Source organism: Mytilus edulis, chromosome 7 (genome assembly GCF_963676685.1).
Source record: "Mytilus edulis chromosome 7, xbMytEdul2.2, whole genome shotgun sequence".
Classification (NCBI taxonomy): Eukaryota; Metazoa; Mollusca; class Bivalvia; order Mytilida; family Mytilidae; genus Mytilus; species Mytilus edulis.
Genome location: NC_092350.1, coordinates 15,635,938 through 15,656,902, shown reverse-complemented (window position 1 = coordinate 15,656,902; position 20,965 = coordinate 15,635,938). Strand labels below are relative to the sequence as shown.

Below are 20,965 nucleotides of genomic sequence, written 5' to 3'. Positions count from 1 at the left end.
AGAGTTGTCTCATTGGCATTCATACCACATCTTCTCTTTTATATAAAGACAGACAATAGCACACAAAACACGACAGAATATTTTCATATTGAGGATATAGCAAATCGTTATTATATGTTATTAAAAAAGATACTTCCAATCAGATGTTAGTTCCTTGTTAGGGAACAAAAATTAAAAAAAATAAAAGGCGTGATGCAGTAAATTTGAATAATTGAAAATTTAAATTCCAAAATGAGGAATCGACCATTAGCTATTTCTTGTATACATACATGTACTAGCTTCTTTGAAAATATTGACTGATAAACTTTTGTTTTCAATCAATATCTGGTTGCCGAGATTTTGAGAGGAATACAAATTTTAAAATTTATAATTGTAAAAAAAAAAAATTTGCACTTTAAATCTACACAAATTATATGCTGAGCTAAAACAAAAAGGTGTCGCCCTGTGCGAATATAACTTTACTGTATGAAACCTTCTCTGAGATAATAAAGTGTAGGTCGACTGAGTTATATTTGATTCCCCCCCCCCAAACATAAACACAACACTTACAGGTAATTTAAGGGTATCAACATTCACAGCTTCAATAGAGCCAGTTCAGGCTATATATTGCGATCAACACTTAATGCAGACGAAATATTCAAGAAAATTTCAGTCAGCTTTCAGATGCCCTTTATGTTTTTATAGCAATTTTCGATTTGATTTGTCCTTAAGTTAAACCTAAACATCGGATTTTGGGAAGATATTTCACTCTTTTATTAACAAATATAATTCAATTATCAAAAACTGCCATATGTTCATGTATTTCCTCAACGTATAAAGAAAGGACATCAGATAATAAAATTTCCTACAATAATAGTTATATGAATTTAAGAATCAGTATTAACCACCACGAGACTGGAATCCTATACACAGGAAGGGGAAGGACTTGTTGAAGTTCTCCAACAGAACAAATGGAATCGGTTTGACTTCCGGGGCTGCAGAACAATAGAGACATCATTGGTGTGTAGATCACTTAGATATCCGTATGTATACCGTTTAATATATTCGTGGTAGTATAAACCATATATAATTGTAATACAATCATCTTGACATCTTTCTTTGTAGTACGGTGACCGAGTAAAGAAAAGTCGCTTATTTAAGGAGTTTAATTGTCATTCGGACTATACGGCTATAAATCACAGTATTGGTAGTTCAAAGGTTAAACTTAACACATTGACTTGTCGTGAAAAAATCGTACGGTGCAATTTTTGTAAATTGGGCTTTGAAGTACGTTAGTTGACATGAACGAAAAATCGACTTAGAAAAGTTTTGAGGTCTACACTGTAAAATAACATCCGTTATATGATTAATGTTATTATATACATTGTTGCTACACCTTATTTTAACTATTGTACATAAAGTTTAGCAAAATTAATCCGTTATTAAGGAGATTATGTAAAAGATTAACACTACGAATACGTTGCATTTAAAAGTGTTCGTTTCCATTCAATTTCATCAATTTCTTTTAACGCAAAACGTAAAATAATTAACAGTTAAATGATATTTCATATATTTGTACCTTTATCAATCAATAATATCAAATTCCTTTATCTCAGAAGAATTATTTCTTCAATTCAACCCAAACACAAGTCCTAACGCTCATATGACGGAGTAATTCGAAGCTCATATACAGCTTCTTATAGATACATATACGCAACGGGGATGTGCTGTGTCACTTACATTCAAATACGTGGATAAGTTCCATGAAGCAGTAGGCATTTTGCTGTCAAATGTAAGAGCAGAGCGAGAGGGAAATTGATCACTTCCTTGAGATCGTCATCTCATATGTTACTTTATGTTTTTGTAATCAACCGTACCAACTACTGAAGGTGGTTGCCAATTTACATACTTGATATGCTTCAACTTTCTGAGAATATTCGATCACCTTTTATAGATGTCTACTTTGCTTTTAGACAGACTCCTGCACATTTTAACAGTACATGGACCGACATGGCAACAGAAAAGATCGTTATAAAAACCTCAAGGGGAACAGGTGGCACTGTAGGTATAACAAATCAAAAGGCGCTTGTTAGGTAGACCCTTACTAGACATTTCCTAGAATCCCTTAGTCGTGTAAAGTTAAAAGGGCTGGAATTGCTGCAAATTATGCAAATTCACAAGAGGAAACAAAACCAACAGCAATGAAAAGAGACGAAGAACATGTTGTTGCCATTGTGAACCATCTGAATGACCCATGACTGATCCCTATGATCCCTTATATCTTCTAGAATGCATGCTACAAGAGATATTCGAGGTTCTTTGCTCAGAGCTGTCGAGGAAGGCTTGAACATGTTTAAACATTTTATCACTAGTGTTCTTTCTTTAGATAAGTCAAGGAGTTTTTATAGTCCAATATAAATAAAAACATTTGAAAACATGACCACGAAATTCAAATCGGAGTGAAAAAATATCAGGTCACATAAATCCATAACTTCTATTTATACGTGCACTGATTTTGGCAAATTGTAGAGATGATGTTGCCATAGAACATGTGCTATCACATTCCAATTTCCCTTATTCAAGATGACGGCATCATGAGAAAATCATGCAAGTTGGATTTGGTGAAGCAATTAGAATCTGAAGTATCTTGTGCACTTTCCCTAACTTCTTTTGTACCATCATTCACAACTTACATCAGAGATGGTATGGTATTGGTTCAATGTACTGATGTTAAAAAAGGTAAAACATTCGGTGACCTAGCAGCTGACTATTAAAAAAATATGTCCCAATGAATTTCTATAGCGCACATACTAGCAGATGTTTTTGCCCGCTACGACATGCACAACTCTTTAAAGTCTGCCGAAAGGGAACGCCGCACAAAGACTACAGCTTCCAACAAAGTTTATCAGATTATTGAGGGGAGAAGTATTCCTGACTGGAAAACTTTGACAAATCCGGCCTACAATTCCACCTGATGTGAGTTTTCCATAGACAGAAATTTGTAAATTCCAAAATGGTCAAAGTTATGTAAAACAACACTGTTAATAGCTGTCGTCACTTGTTTAGCACACAAGAGGAGGCTGATACTCAATGCCTTAAACTTTGACACGAAGTTTAGGGAAATGTAAAAATGCGAAAGAACAATCATACGGACCTCTAATACAAATGTGATTGATCTATGTGTTCGCTATAATAAATATATGACACATACAAGCGAGTTGTGAGTGCAGATGAAGAGAATTAGCAGTTTCAAGGATTGGCGAAGATTTTCAACCATTCACTAACTATGTGTCTGTCTTTCCCCAACACTTTGTAAACTGTTGCCTGATGTACATGCACTCACCGAATGCGACAAAACTTTGTCTTTGTTTGGAGTAGGAATACAAACTGTCTACAAGACTCCGAAAGACGCACACGGCTATTTCAGTGGTTTTTAGAGTTTCTGTAATATTGCCAAAGACGAAGCCCTTGTTTGGGCATGAAAGTTAATAGTAGTTACCTTGCCGGCGGACGTGTAACCTCATTAATGAATGATAAATATTATTTTTACTATCATGAAGGCGTATTTTGCATAAGCTCATTTATGTAATTCATTAAAACTAAAAAGAACTAAATACCTCGAAAACAGTTACAATTCAAGTTGCGGTCTTTGAAATAATAACAAAAAAACACCTATTATTCAAATAAAATGGATAGAAGCAATCATAGCTAGGGATCCGTACAATGCGAAAAACCAAGACGGTATGTCTAAAAATAAATTAAAAGTTCAATGTCTTAAACTGGTTATTTATCGATATCTGAATGAATTAAACCTGTCATCGAATCAGATGCGCATAAAAAAGTACGATGTACAATTAGTATACGGGTTTCTGACCTTTGAAGATACACAAGGATATAAATAAAAGAGGGACGATAGATACAAGAGGGACAGTCAAACTCATAAATCGAAAATAAACTGACAAAGCCAAGGACAAACAGACAAACAATAGTACACATGATACAACATAGAAACTAAGTTATCCTCTTTCATGACACATGTGTTTTTGTTTCAACAAACAAATCCTGAAACAATATTGTTTTAAATGGGAAAAAAATAATTATTTGAAATGTCTCACTAAGATTCTTGGAATTCACAGCAAAAACTGAAATCCAAAATAATCCCATTCATCATCCAAGAAAGGCAAGATTTATTAAAACGCAAATCCCCTATTCTTTTCCTTTGTAATAAGATAAAATAAATAAAAGGGTTGACAGTCTTCTTTATTTATTCTGGATTAAATACAGAAACTTCACAAACATCAATTGTCATCAAGACCATTTCAAACTTCTAACCACCATTTCTTGTACAGTAAAATATGGTCTTTAGAAATATTGTGATACGTTATATCTATCAAAAGATGTCAATCAGATGTGGATGATCAAATATAAGAAAGATCTACTGCAAAGAAAAAAAATTCTCAAATGTGTAGAAATATACTAGTAATTGCTTTTGTTTTCTTCTATGTTTACTACTAATATGCATGCTCAGTTGAAAATTCGACTTCAACCAGTATCAACATTGATTTTCTTATCAATAAATTAATGCATTATTTAACAGGTACTGTTAAACATTTATAAAGTCCTACGGTTCTACATTCTGTCGATACTTATATGTTTGGCATTGCACAAAGTTATTTTTTCTATATTTTATATGACATCATTACTATAAATCCATTGGATTTGTACTGATTGATAGTTTGTTTTTTTATATATGGCGTTTTTGAAGTTGTGTGATACTTTCAGCAACTCTTAGGATCTCAGATCGGTAGTTTGTGATTTTAGTATTTTTGTTTGTTTGCTTTTGCGCTTTGTATCGTTCTCATGTGTCAAACTATTTAAACTGATTTCAATAGTGTGATCTTATACATGTTGCGGTGTTACACCGCTGTAACATTTTTGGAGAGGGTTGGGCCCTTTTTGGTATGTGTCTTTATAAAATCAGTAACATGTTAATCAGTTTGTTTGGTTTCCCTTGTTGTAATTAGTTGTATATAAATCAGGGTGTTGGTTTCTCGTTTGAATTAATTTACGTTGTTTTTAAATGTCGGGGTTATATTAAAGCTTGTTATGCAGTGTTTATTTGCGCCCGACTGTAACCTTTAGTTGCTAACATAAAAATTGATATGCATCAGTTTGTCGTTGGTGGAGAATTGTCTCACTGGCAATCAAACATAACTCATTGATTTATTTTTTAACCCAAATCTGCCAATTCGTAAAATAAAATAAAAATAGTTTGTCTATACAGGTATGGAGGTGTACCACGTAATCGATTAATAGATGACAAGCCTGTGTTCGAATTTTTTGTAACTTCAAGACGAAATCGACATCGTATGTGTATATTTGGACTCCGATGCTCTCCTAATGCTACATATATAAGTCAGTGCTTCTGCCCGGACCCGAAGACCGATTGTATGTTTTTGGTTGGAGTAACGTGTAGATTACAACCTATAGAAAGTATGTAATAGTGCAATATCTTATAAAAATGAGAGGATGTGGTATGATTGTCAATTAGACAACTATCCACCATAATTAAAATTAAGTAAATGTAAGCATGGTTAGTATATGTTTTTTTATTATATCTCATCTACATTTGTTTCGATATACATCTAACAGTATTTTATATATTTGTAAATGACATTATTGTTAAAGCTGACGCACGTCTCCGGATGCGGGATTCCTCACTGTATTGAAGACTAATCTGTGGCCTTCGGTGGCGTTCTGCTCTTTGGTCGGATTGTTTCCTCTTTGATGCATTCCCCTTTTTCATTCTCAGCTGAAACTATTACAAGTAATATTCAATTCTCTATTTGTTTTATTTTTTTCTATAATTCATTGCATTTGTATTTGCTCTTAACCCGCTGGCTATGTTCTATACAACAAAGATGGCCAAATGTTGGTAAGACTTGAATGTCAAACATCCTTCATTTGTTTTTTTCGATATGAAAGAAGATTAGTTGTGTTGAAACATAAAATACTTCACTTTCCACAATTCAATTGTCTGCCGTTTCGCAAGCGAACAATAGCTATCCCTCGTCTAATGAAAGACTATATCTGTATAATATCAAGTGCGTAAGTATGATCTTATAAGTTCAGTTATAGTTATCTTCAATTAATCATTCGGTACATTTTAACGAAACACAGTTTAGGCAAAATAAAAAAAGTTTAAATCCGATCAAGTTGTGGGATATGCTAAACATTAAAATTTCCTTATGTATACTGACGGAGCCAAATCATTTCTTGTAACCCATCTCAATAGTCGAAATTGGTTAAAAAAGTAAGGTTTAATTCTATTTCATGTATTATTTTACTGTTCATGTAGAAAATGTTTCGGAACTATATTAAGTTTCTTGTCGTTGTGAAAAATAATGGAAAATGCTTTAAAAATCACATGTACTGACTTAAGTTCCAGATGTACCAGTTCGATTGACAGTGAAAATACCAGGCATGGATCTGAATAACTTACGCGAAGGGGTTGTGGAGGTTTTCTTCAATGGCCACTGGGGATTTGTGTGCTTCAACGGAATCAACGGGACGTTAGAAGTCAATGCACTTTGTCACACACTTGGATGTAGGTACATAAACGTAATGATAAAATAACATGGAATGTATTTACCCTACTACCTACAAAAAACACAGTGATATATCGCAATATTGATTCCCTGTTTTGTCACTTGTTATCACAATATAACTCTCGTTTCGGGACGGAAAATAATTCTTTATTCGTGTTGACATTTTACTATATTTGTAGCACTATTTTAGCTGCAATAAAGAAACAATATAAGATCAAGATTTTGAAATTATCAACTTGTTTTGTTATGTATTCAGCACGAAACAGTTGGAAAAATACGATAAACCTGTTAACACTATATTGTTTATATATTTGATTGAATCGAGAAATGAGAGGCTTTCTTGGATCTGAACTAGGGATAACGTTATGTTAAAAATGTAAATTTCACTCGAAAGCCAATTATTTACTGAAAAGGATGATATAAGGCTATTAGTCCGGGGACACAGTCATTGTCCTTTGTTTTTTATTGTCTACAGAAACAGTACCTAGTGTCGACAGTTTGCAAATTTGTTTCATATACCTACCACATTCATATCTTTTTATTTTAAACATACGAAATAGAATTGGGGCATAATAGTTCAGATATAAATTAAAGCAGTTTGAAAAGTTCAACCATTAGACTGTCCGAAGCTGTCAAACTAAATAACAGACCTCTATAACATAAAATAGGCCCTATTTTGAGTAAAAGTCTGTAGAGTTTTGTGATTTGTGCCAAAAGCCGAAAAAAAACTTAAACAATTCGTAATCGCATTTTGTTTTTGTCTTCTTTAGATTTGGTGGTATGAGTTATAGGAAACAATATATTTACCTCTTGGATAGTTCATTGGACATGACGAGAGAGTACTTACAAAACATTTCGTGCCCCGAGAACGCAATGCATTTTGATGACTGTAAGCATACGGACTGGGGAGAACGATGTGAAGCATCATCATGTGGATGTGACCTTGGAATTTATATGGCATTGGCTACACAATGTTGGACCGATACGGAAATAAGTAAGTTTAAAGGCAACAAGCATGCATGCAAAGTATGAACACATAATTATGTTTACCTGATGTTATGGATTTTGATAAAATTTTGACCTGCTGAAATGCTTATCTTTACGGACACCTTTATTTTATCCACATAGGATTCATGAAAAATAGAAAAAAAATAATGATTAGGATATAGATTATGACGCCAGAGCCAGGAATATGAACATTATATTTACTTCATTTATAGAAATAATGTTCCAATCACTCAAGTTGGAGTTTGTTTTCTTCCAGTTTCTCTACTTTGTGTTAAATATAGGTATTTAAGGAAAACACTACTGATATAAAAGATGGATTTTTGGTTAGTTTTAAGATTGTTACCGTTTTTTTTAAGTTCACTTTTCACATTTTGTCTATGGTAAATCACTTGAAAGTGTCTACATTTTAACGATTTCTTGTGGGCCGAACTTTGCTTTACAATTAAACGAAGAAACTGTGTGATTTAGAAAAAAGAATTGATCGCAGACATTTTGTTTACCTTTAAATGGGAGGTTGGCATCATTAGTTGTAACTTTTGTTTTTTAAATTTTCGTTTTATGTAAGTTTTGTCAAAAAAAATTAATTTCGCCAAATGACGTCATGAAAACAATTTTTTTTTTAAAATTGTTATATTTCCATAGTCATTTAATATTACTACTTTCAATATTGGCCCTATAAACGGAAACCTTCATCCTAAATTTGAAAAAAAGTCGTGTATCGTTTCTTTTGTTGACCAGTTCATATTTGTTTTTCGTTCGTTTTTTTTGTACAATTATGCCGTTAGTTTTCTCGTTTGAATTGGTTTACATTGTACATGTCATTTCGGGGTCTTTTATAGCTGACTATGCGGTATGGGCTTTGTCCATTGTTGAAGGCCGTACGGTGACCTATAGCTGTTAATATCTTTGTTATTAAGTCATTTGTGGAGAGTTGTCTCATTGGCAATCATACCACATCTTCTTTTTTTTATATTTAAGAAGTCTTGTAACTATGCATCCTATATCTACAGAAAACAATTATAATGTCCCCTAATCAGTTTGTTCTACATTGGTATTCAAACAAGGGGGCCTTAATGTATTGTTTTTGGCACTTATAGGCAAATTCGATTTGAATATGTTTTATAGCATAATTATTTGTTTTCATACATTTTGTACGTACCTCACATGTATCATACTCGGAATTAGGATTTTTCAACTCATTTAAGCATATTTATTTTGTTCTTTAATGTGAACCTACCTCCTCCCTTTGTCCGCTTAGAATAGGATAAGCCAACTTATGCTCATAACCATAGTCCTGATTCTAAGGTAGCAATTATCTCATTCACAATTTGTTAAGCATGTTACGGTTTAAACCCATTCCATGACAAAATACAAGAAAAAAGAATCTTGTGCGTATTTAGTCTAAGGACTGTAGGTCGATTCTTACCAGACGTTTTCAGAATGTTCGGTATATTCAGATCAAAGAAAACAGGTTGAATCATTAACAGAAACAAAATGAAGAACTAGTAAGTTTGAATACTTCATATGTCTTTATATGCTACAGAAAAAAAAAGGAATCAACAATGAAATAAAAGCTTATTTCGGTTTTTACGCAAAAGCAAATAAAACGTACACTTAAATTTTGTGTTTAAAACAAATAACCTGCTAGAATTATAGTTGAATTTGATCCTTTCATATTTGCAGAAAGTCTGAAATGTGGGCAGTGAGCCACTTGTTGTTCTAGGGTTATGACTTACAACTTGAAAATTGCGATCATTTTCGTTTCCGCACTCTTATTTAGGTCTGCCTCATGCATATGTTATGAAACTCATAAACATTGCTAAGAACCAAAAGTTTTCGGGTAGTAGTGTGTTTACTGTTTTAGAGCACGCCGGGTCCGTCCTCAATGCTCTTCAACTTCGTACTTAATTTGGCCTTTCATAAGACTTTTGATTCGAGCGTCACTGATAAGTCTTTTGTAGACGAAACGCGCGTCTGGCGTAAGTATTAAATGTTATTCCTGGTTTCTATTATGAGTTTATCTATAGTAACGGGACTCATCTCTTTTAATTTTTATTGATAACTTGGCATCCCAACAATAAACTTAGATTTGTATCTCTGATATATTTTTTTTGATATTTTTAACATAAAATCTGATAAATACTCATTTACAAAGACAATTATATAATATTTCAAAAGAATGTTAAATTATTCAAACTGGGGCATATCGTTTTGAAGAACACTGCAGTCGTTCAAATATGTTACATATTGTACAAGATGGCGGCCACTCGAAATTTACTAACAAAATACCTCAAAGTTCTAAGGTTTATATTTTAAAAACCATCCAAATTATCATTTTTTAAACAGCATTTTGCAATGACAAATGTATAAACGTTCATAAAAATGTTACGTCATTAAAATTAAACGTATGGTTATGAGAAAAACCATTAAAACTTCGTAAATGTGAAATGATTTGCTATGTGACATAAGCACAGTTCTAACTGCAAATTTGTATAGACAAAGTCATAAGTGACCGGTCCATTTAGTATAGACTGTCCCTGTCTAGGGTGACGCCCTTTTATAACTTGGAAAAAATATTTTCCATTTACCAACTCTTGCTTAATATCCCTAATGCAATTTTTGTAAATAAAGACAACAGTAGTATACCGCTGTTCGAAACTCATAAATCGATTGAGAAAAAAACAAATCTGGGTTACAAACTAAAACTGAGGGAAACGCATCAAATATAGAGGAGAACAACAACACAACAAAAACACAACATTAAAATGTAACACACACAGAAAAGAACTATAATATAACAATGACAATTTTCCTGCCTTCGTACAGGTCATTTTAAGAAAACAATGGTGGATTGAACCTGGTTTTGTGGCATGCCAAACCTCCCGCTTTTATGGCAATGTTAAATATAACATTTAAATGACAACATTACACGACAGAACTACAATACAAATAAATGGGAGAACATATAGGACAGAGAAACACACGAATAATAGTTTACAAACGGTACCAGGTTCAAAATTTAATACGCCAGACGTGCGTTTCGTCCACACAATACTAACCAGTGACGTTCAGATGAAAAAAGGTTCGAAAGCCAAAACAAGTACAAAGTTGAAGAGCACTATGGACCAAAAGTTGTGCTTAATACGGCTAGGGTTTTCTGCCTAGGATAAGAACATCCTTATTATAAAACTCAAATACAATGCTGGGAACCTCTTTTTTACTTTGAAAATATTAAGACGTGAGCGGGGGTATTCGTGTTCTCAGCAGCATTTTTCTCTTACAGTTCAAAATTTCGAATTAAAAATTATCTGCTGTTTAAATTCAAAAAACAATTGAGTAATTAATCATATTCAAGGTCGTTCAAAACGATATTAAAACATTGTAAAAGCATCCGGTTTCCGGCGGACGGAAACCCATGACGCCAATACAATATCCACTTCATTTATAAATAAACTTGAGCACAATTTGAAATGGTTAAACATTTTTGGAAGTAAAAGGGCGTCATGTGTTTTTTAATGGTCATTGTCGTTTTTACATGTACATTGTCTCTGCTTTTGATCCAAGTACAGGGCAATACATGTAGTGGCAATAGTAAGTGTGATGATATCGTCACTATGCCGTTATTAGATGGTCTAAAAGCGACATTAAAAGCAGACTTAGATGTTAAGAATATGAATGATCATCTGAAGACATATATTGCGTCGGAGATAAAGAAAGGTTTTGAAAATGCGATGAACGATGTTATGAAGCAAAAAGTAAACAAAGGAATTGAAGAAATCAATGCTACTATTACAGCCGCCATTCAAGAAAGTCTAGCAGGTATTTGTTTTTATATTCATCGGATGTAAATATGGAAATGTTCACTCACTTGCTTTTGTTTTGGCGCAACCAAGTTCGTGTCGAAATTTTGTGCCTTGAATCAATACACAATTCCATTTCTTTTTATTGTAGAAAGCGTATTGTGCTTGATGTACAACTGCTCATAAATTTTCTTCATTCTTGTTATTGTGTAGATAATTTGTATTGTTTTTGAAAAACAAATTCCCCTGCAAGAAATATTGTTGTGAGTCATAGGCCTCGTTTTTCGTCTCAACACACATCTCTGTGCTCATAAGAAAAAGACATGGTATGATCGCCAATAAGACAACTCTTCACAACCGAAATCAACAGCAATTGGTATTATTATTATAGGCAAATCCCATACCACAAAGTCAGATTCAAAGGCCCCAAAATCATAGTTTACTTATTTTGTTCAAATGATTGTCAAAGACAATATAACTTGCCCTTTCATCAAAAATATCAGATAAATATTTTGTTGCATTCTGTGATTGTCAGTATGATAGAACGTTGTGTGTTGTCCCTAGAAACTGTGTGTTTAAAAAAGATCTTTTGAAAATCCGTGTATAATATAAGCAACCATTATGCTTCCTATTTCATAATAGCATTTTTAAAATAGTTTACCATATACTGTATTATTAAAGAAATATTTCAGTATTTTTGTGCCCAGAGACAAAAAAGAAAATGCTGAAACCAACCGAATATTCTGCATCTTTTGGCATAAACAATTCTGATACATCAAAACGCTTAGGTTTATTATTGGGTACTTTTAAACGATAATCGTTATAGTTTATTAAATTTTCGTCCTTGATTAAACACGTCATAATTCAAACGTTTTAGGACAGACAACTATTACAGAGTTGGAATTACTCCTCTTGGTTTTTCATTCTAATTTGCGTTCTCCCATATCAAAATGTCTACACCGTCGGCACAAGTTACGATTAAAGTGGTTATTTGATTGATATTTCGATAATTCTATTCAATATTGAATTAAAATATTTTCTTGAGGTTTTACAAAATGACGATAAGAAAACTCTTTCATCATGATGAGGAAATCGATCCTTTGATCTTCAGTGTTTATGTTTTAAAATTAAGTTAAGATATAACATACTACAATTGATAAAATTAACATTTAGATATTATCAGATATTGGAATTTATGTGAGGCATTGACAATAAATTGAAAAAAGCAGGAATTTTCAAAGTTATATTTTTTCTTGTTGGCAAATTAAAGTAAATAGTTGGAAAGTTAACTTGACATCAGCGTCACGCATTTTTTTCACATCGTAGATACAAATAGATTAGAAAGCTGGACAGATATTCATAATATTATAAGAGCTAGTGTTTGTTTATTGTGTTTGAATCTCTGTAAAATTTGGACCGAATTCCTTTTATAATGAATAATTCGAAAGTAGTGAGCGTTAAGTATACAATGTTCTTTAATAGGAATAGGTACCACATCAATTTCACAAATGATATTATGGTTGTACAAAGTTTATTTATAAGCACAATATTGGTTTGTATGAAAGCATATTTAACCCAGAGTAAAACTATAGTCAAGTCTGCTTTCAGTTTAAACATGTAACATAAAAAGAAATTAGTCTAGCATTGTGTGCAACTAGATAAAAACATTCAGGAATAAGATGTATATACAATATGTCTGTTATTTTGATAGCTGACATAATAATTGTATTTCTAAATGCCACTGGCATATGACATCGCTGTGACTATTAAATATGAAATAAAAAAGATTGACCTCGTTAAACTCTGAAATATGTTCTAGTGTGTTAAGATACATTTATTGTTTTGTTGTTATTTCCACTAAATTACGAGTCGTGGAACTCTATATATATTTACTTTATGGATTTACAGTATTAAAATTTTATTATACAGGGAATGGCGTGACGTATATCCGATGGGGACGTAAAGGCTGTCCTGCAGGTGCTGACATTATTTATACAGGTAAATAGTTGTTAGAAGTAGTGGCAGATTAAAAATAAATACAAATGTAGTTTGCAAGGCATTTTGAATTTGATCAATGGTACATTTAGTTCCAAGAAAGACCGTTCAATAAGTTCAATAAAATTTTTTGTTTTCGTTACTACAAATGTATATAGAATAAAATTGAGAAATGCAATGAAGAATGTGTCAAAGCGACAACAACCCGACCATAGAACAGACAACAATCGAAGGCCACCAATGGGTCTTCAATGTAGCTAGAAACTCCCGCACCCGGAGGCGTCCTTCAGCTGGCCCCTAAACAAATATGTATACTACTTCAGTGATAATGGACGTCATACTAAACTCCGAATTATACACAAGAAACTAAAATAAAAAATCATACAAAACTAACAAAGGCCAGCGGCTCCTGACTTGGGACAGGCGCAAAATTGCGGCGGGGTTAAACATGTTTTTGAGATCTCAACCCTTCCCCTATACCTCTAGCCAATGTAGAAAAAAACAAATGCACTAATACGCACAGTAAAACTCAGTTAAGGAGAAGTCCGAGTCCGACGTCAGAATATGAAAGAAAAGAAAATAAACAAAATGACAATAATACATAAATAACAACAGACTACTAGCAGTTACTGACATGCCAGCTCCAGACCTCAATAAAACTGATTGAAAGATTATGTCTTCATCATATGAATATCAGGCACAATCCCTTCTGTTAGGGGTTTAGTATTATACCATCATATATATATGGGAAGAACATAACCCGTGTCATGCCAACAACTGGTTTTAGAATAAATGTGTTTAATTCCGATGCAAAGACCCTATAAGTGAATCAATATTAAAGCCAAAATATGCAATCTTTAATGACCTGACAACAGTATCGTAACTATATCCCCTCTTAATAAGTCTGTTTAAAGGTTTTGTTAGCTTTTGAGGTGAATACTGTCATTTTTTAACTTTGAAAAGAATATTACCATAAAAGATTGGATGTGAAATACCTGCACGTATAAGATATCTGCATGTTGAGTTATATTTACGAATTATTTCCTTATAACGATGATAAAATTTAGTAAATGTTTTGACTAGTTTGTGATATCGAAAACCCTGGTGTAATCATTTTTCAGTAATACATGTGTTTGATTTTCGGTAATATCCAGTCTTTATGATAAGAACATATTCGTACAAAAGAAATTTATCATTAGCTCACCTAGCCCGAAGGGCCAAGTGAGCTTTTCTCATCACTTTGCGTCCGTCGTCCGTCGTCGTCGTCGTCGATGTCGTCGTCCGTCATTAGCTTTTACAAAAATCTTTTTCTCTGAAACGACTGAGCCAAATTAAACCAAACTTGGCCACAATCATCATTGGGGTATTTAGTTTAAAAAATGTGTGGCGTAATCCGGCCAACCAACCAAGATGGCCGCTATGGCTAAAAATAGAATATAGGGATAAAATGTAGATTTTGGCTTATACCTCTGAAACCAAAGCATTTAGAGCAAATCTGACATGGGGTAAAATTGTTTATTAGGTAAAGATCTATCTGCCTGAAAATGTTCAGGTGAATCGGACAACAGGTTGTTGGGTTGCTGCCCCTGAATCTATCTGCCTGAAAATGTTCAGGTGAATCGGACAACCGGTTGTTGGGTTGCTGCCCCTGAATTGGCAGTTTTAATAAAATTTTGCCGTTTTTTGTTATTATCTTGAATATTATTATAGATAGAAATATACTGTAAACAGCAATAATGTACAGCAAAGTAAGACCTAAAAATAAGTCAACATGACCAAATTGATCAATTGACCCCTTAGGAGTTATTTCCCTTTATAGTAAATTTTTAACAATTTTCAAAAATTGTAAATTTTCACTAACATTTTCCTTTGAAACTACTGGGCCAAGTTCATTATAAATAAAGATAATGGTAAGCAGCAAGAATGTTCAGTAAAGTAAGATCTACAAACACATCACCATCACCAAAACACAATTTTGTCATGAATCCATCTGTGTCCTTTGTTTAATATTCACATAGACCAAGGTGAGCGACACAGGCTCTTTAGAACCTCTAGTTTTTGTGTTATAGAAGTATAAAAAAAAGAGAAGAAAATTAAGTTTTTAGTTTTACCATATTCTTTAATTTTTAAGACATAGTTCTGACTTATAAAAAACCAGCAAATTAAGTTGGACGTTTTTTATTTATGATTACTGTGGATTCATTTATTTTCGTGGATACCAATTTTCGTGGATTGAGAAAAACTTGCATTTTTGTAGATATTTGATTTTGTGGTTTATCAATCTCTGCATGCGAGCCTATAAAAATGTGCAATTCGTTGAATATTGAAATTCGTGGTTAACCTGTACCCACGAAACCCACGAACATTGATATCCAACGAATAATAATGAATCCTCAGTAACTGAATGCAACTAAACGTTTTATTTCATCGAGTGAAAACAAGTGTGCACAATGTATGTTTTAAGGGCATTGTCAAGTTGGCGGAATAATATGGGAGGTGGAATGAACCTTTCATGTCTCCCTAATGATCCAGAAAACGGACAGCACCAATCATATAACAATAGTCAGTTATATAGAGCCCATTGTGTTCGTATTAAGAGTCATTACGACATAATGATTATTTGAAGAAAACTTTCTAGTGATTAGATAATTCGAACTTATTTATGTTCTTTAAAAGTAAGGTTTCATCACATTGTTTGCCTTTCAGGGCAAGTCGGTGGGAATGCACATTCAAATAAAGGAGGTGGTGTGAACTATTTATGTCTCCCTAATGATCCAGAAAATGGACAGCACCAATCATATAGTAATGACCAGGTATATGGTGGGGAATATGAACTTGGTTCGGCATCAAAACCTTCAGGATGGTCAGAAAGTATGCAAAACAAGGAAGTACCTTGTGCTGTATGTTACAAACAACGGAGGTCAGCTGTCCTGATAATACCAGGTACATTAGTTTGTTTGAATTGTCACATTATGTTATGCTTAATTATGTACATAACATTTTTTTCAGGAGAATTTATACAATGTGTTATCTATGACTTTGGGAAGTTTATCTTCCACATTTTCATGATTTTCTTAATATACTTTTTGGGACAAAACAGCATATCGTTTCATATAACTTTGTGGTATTGTGTACAATGTTAAGGAAAAACGAGTTTCCTTAATAACTAAACCAGTGTACGATAAAAAAAGAATTTTGTCAATTCACACAGATGTCTTAAAAGGGCACCAGCTGTCAAATTAATGTTCACCGAAATTCTAATAATCGACTTATAACATACTAAAACGTAAATCCAAATTAAAAAAGGCTAAAATAAACAATGTACGATGTATAAACTCGAAATTGTGTATCAGCATTTCGTTAGTATTTTAGTCTAGACGACATCTTATTAACCATCGAGGTCAACTTCCGAAGACTGCCGACATTAACATAAATAGATAGCGAACTCGAGCATTTGGATTTTTCTAGGTCTGTTGATTTCATATGATAGGTTACAATATGTTACTAATAGTTTTTACCTGTATAGGAATTAGTTTTTGTAAATCGCATCGGTCAACCAAGTGATTTACACTTGTTTCAATTCCATTGTTGACATTATTATTATTTTATTAGCTGACACGCCAAGTTCATGCGTAACCCCTCTCCAACTAAGAGGCTCTATTGAACTTCACATGAATACGGATTTAATGAGGCAGAATTATTCACTTGCAAGTAAATAATTCATTAGCGATGTTTATTTGGTTAATTTGACATAACTTAACCAAACTGACTGCTAAAAGCCAATTTTCATTTCAATATTTACTTTCATGAATGATTGAACCAAAAAACAAATCATATTTTATTTTTTTCTATATCTCGTAGCTAGTGCCCCTTTAAGGGTGACTCTACGTTGTTTAACGTATTTGTTATGGAAAGAAGTTAGGAAATAGTAAACAAGATCCTGAAATACACACCAACCGCAATAAAAAAAATCTGTCCATATAAAAATAAGGCGGTTTGATTGCCTTCTATCCATCAAAGTTTTAATGAAGTGGTAGTAAGCAATTACAGGCAGTCGTACGGCTTTTAACAATAAGAAAACCAATACCGTATAGTCGGCTATAAAAGGCCCCGACATGAAAAATATAAAACAAATCAATTGAGGAAATTCACGGTCTAACCCCGTACTTTATAAAAATAAAATCGAACAGATTTACGAAAAACAAATATGACCATATACTCCTGGTTCTGGACAGGCACATAACGAATGTTGCGGGGTTAAACTAGTTTGCTGGTGCTAAACAATTCCCCTAACCTGGGACAGTGATGTAACAGGACCAACATAGACCAAACTATATAAAATATTTGAAAGGGCTTAAATCATCAGATCGATACAAAGCAGAACAACACCTAATGAAAACACAGACCGGACTTGGAAACGTATCTATACATCTCACAAATAAACAAAACGAAAAAAATAACCACTAAGCAAAGATCTGAGAGAACTTGTAGTTACTGGCAGCTTCATTTAGTTCAAAGCCCATAGCAACTTATAATTAATCATGTATTTAAAACAAAAAATATCATTCAGTAAACATTCAACAAAGGATTTTGTGTAAAGACGTCACCAACAGTCTCAGAAAAACATGACCTTGTGCATTGCCAAAATATAGGTATCGACAGACTGTAGTTTCGTGAATTTGCATATGCGTATAATTATAATATCTAGTATGGTTGAAATTTACTGATAAGAAAATCAATATAATACCAATAAATCCAATATTCAAAGATTTAATTACAGTTTTTAATTGGTAACCTTTTAGAATACGTTTATTTACCAGTTTTACTTACAATTACAAATATCTACCACTATTCAATAATATACTTGCCTTTATTTTCATTAGGTCGCAAGACTTGCTATAAAGAATGGAACTCAGAATATCATGGTTATCTGATGAGTGATCATTACACTCATTATAAAAAAGACTATGCCTGTCTTGACATCAATGCAGAACCGTTGGACAATAATAATGGAGGTGAAAATGGAGCTTTGTTTTATCCTCTCCGAACCAAATGTGGTAGTTTAAGATGTCCTCCGTATACCAATGAAGCAGATGTTCTTTGTGTCGTTTGTACAAAATAGAACATTTGACATTAAATGAAAATACATAAAGATTTGCTTTTTCTATTTCAATACCCTAACCACTCAATATGTGTAACATGTTTTTTTATTACTTATTTGTTATCCACCATTTTCTACATGAGGAAATGCATGAACCATGTTAGGAATATGACTATGTTTAAGCTTTTGATTGACTTTGCCATTTGATAAGGGACTTTTCGTTTTGAATTTTCCTTGGAGTTCGGTATTTTTTGTTATTCTACTTTTTGAATAGCCAAATACTATGAAACCTTGTTCACTGCATTGATCTAGCCCATTACATTTGAAACAAAGGATACACCATACATAGTTATGCATGCTTCATACTTGACTTACATCGTAAATTATGGTCGGTTGGCAAAAAAGAGCTACTAGTATTGTCCGTATGCTTATAGTTTAAAGGTTTGGTTGGCTTGCTTGTTTGTCTGTATAAATTTTTTCTCAAGCTTTTGTAATTCAGATTGACATCTGCAGTCAATAGTTTGGCAGACTTCAGTTTGTATACGTTTAACTCTGCAGTGTACTTAACATCCAATTACATTCAAGTATATTATACACAATTGTTTTACTTTGTATTCAACACATATTCCATAATGGTGAAAATGTATTTAAAAATAACGAACTCCATGTTAAACTCAAAATGGAAGAAGTCCGTGAAAATAAAAAAATAAACATGATAAACTAACGGAATAAAGTTTGCTGACTGTGTTGAGAAACTGATTTGAGTAGATCAACGATATTGACTTCACAAAAATTTGAGTGACGTGATATTTGATACGTTACGTAAGTGTATTTCACAAGAATTGGTGAATATGCTATTGAATATGATTTGAATGTTTAGACCACAATCTCACCCCTTATTAATCGATTATGACAAGAAAGAAACATTTTCTATTAAAATTCTGCATACCTGCCATGAGCTACGCATCGGGACTGTTCCTAAATCGCTATTTTCAATGTGTTACAGTGTAAACCTATCAGATGATAACTGGGACGTATTCCTGGGAACCAGAATATACAAGGGGTTTTTCATATGTAACAGAACCTGCTAACCATTAAAAAAACCCGCGGCCTTCTGTTGGGCTTTTGTTGGCCAATCTTTTGTTTTCTATTTTTGGGGGGTTGGTAGAATGTTGTTTGTCTAACGTTTGCTTCCATTAACTTTGTTATGATATCTTACTCCTCTTTTTCAACTTTTTTTTATACAATTAGAAGGCTGACGATTTGCTAAATAAGCAAGACCGATTTGTAATAATTGTCGTAGACACAATACCGTCCGTTTGTAGCCGATAATGACATGACATAATGTGACTACCCACCGAATGGCTACATACCGTGAATTACAATGTACGCAAGGATACCCCATACGTATGACAACCTGCTTACCATTCTAGAGCACAGGAGATTATCTTTGGTCTTTGGTTAAGTAATTGTAAGTCATTTTGAGCGTTTTTAGCGTTTTGTAAATTGTTGTTTATCTTATTATTTGTTTTCCATTATATTTGCAATAATATTTACAAAATACCTATGATATTTTGTTATCTCTTTTTGTCATCCTATACGCATGATAATATCGTTCTTTTTCTTTTTTTATGTCGTGTTTCTATTCACTATTGATAATTGGATGACCAATACGATATGACGGTGTCTCAACTCAGTAGCGACATGTTTTGAACTGTAATTTTATACATTGTGTTAAATTAAAGGACGTATTTTATGTTCACTCTTCTTGCAAATCGTGAGCCTTTTTATGGTTTGAGTCATGTAATAAGTCGCCAAGGTATGCATGGAAATCCTGTATGACAAGAAGTCTAGATCCTCTGTTCAATGCATTAGAATAAATAGAAATATGAAGTTAAATAAATGTGAAAATATTTTGCTACTCGCTTACAAAACTAAAATATATCTTTTTATTAATTATGTCTATTATTTGCAGCTCGCTTCACTATAATTGACCCATGTATTAATCGACAGTGGTTGTCTTATGTCGTATCTAAATATTAGTTTTATTTCGTAAAGACATATCTTTTTAAGTACCAGTTCGAAAATAGAGAACATTATTATAGAAGCGATTTAAACATTTGTCGATTTTTATGTTTTGAATTCAACAAATAGAAGCAGTCTACAATACATAAAACAGGAGAGTTTAAAACTCACAGGAAATCATCCAAAGACCGAGGAATGAGCTCAAAGGCACCATAATGTGATGTGGCGACATTGTTATTTTGTTACACATAAATTACATAACGACCAACAATGCTTAATTACCTAAGCATTTCCACTATTAAAGACTTCTGTAAGTATAATGGTTTCTGAGATTATCCCATAACAAAATGTAATTTTAAAAGTCAAGGTAAACATTTGACATTGGGGTATTATGAAGATCACACGAATTGCTGATCATTGGTGAGTCACTAGGTGGCTACGATTTACAG

At 33.0% G+C, this 20,965-nt stretch overlaps 1 protein-coding gene across 1 annotated transcript; it reads left to right on the top strand.

Annotated features, from left to right (window-relative positions):
* The first annotated feature begins 11,035 nt into the window (after positions 1-11,035).
* On the top strand, positions 11,036-18,542 carry LOC139480834 (uncharacterized). Its single transcript, XM_071263735.1, has 4 exons — positions 11,036-11,414; positions 13,325-13,393; positions 16,097-16,333; positions 18,274-18,542. The coding sequence occupies exons 1-4, from the start codon at positions 11,099-11,101 to the stop codon at positions 18,510-18,512; spliced, it is 861 nt and encodes a 286-aa protein (XP_071119836.1). The 5' UTR covers positions 11,036-11,098; the 3' UTR covers positions 18,513-18,542.
* The last annotated feature ends 2,423 nt before the right edge of the window (positions 18,543-20,965 follow it).

Coding starts and splice junctions, on each gene's coding strand:
- LOC139480834 (XM_071263735.1), top strand. CDS start 11,099: ATGTGTTTTTTAATGGTCATTGTCGTTTTTACATGTACATTGTCTCTG. Junction 13,394..16,096: donor TGCTGACATTATTTATACAG/GTAAATAGTTGT, acceptor TTTGCCTTTCAG/GGCAAGTCGGTGGGAATGCA. Junction 16,334..18,273: donor AGCTGTCCTGATAATACCAG/GTACATTAGTTT, acceptor TATTTTCATTAG/GTCGCAAGACTTGCTATAAA.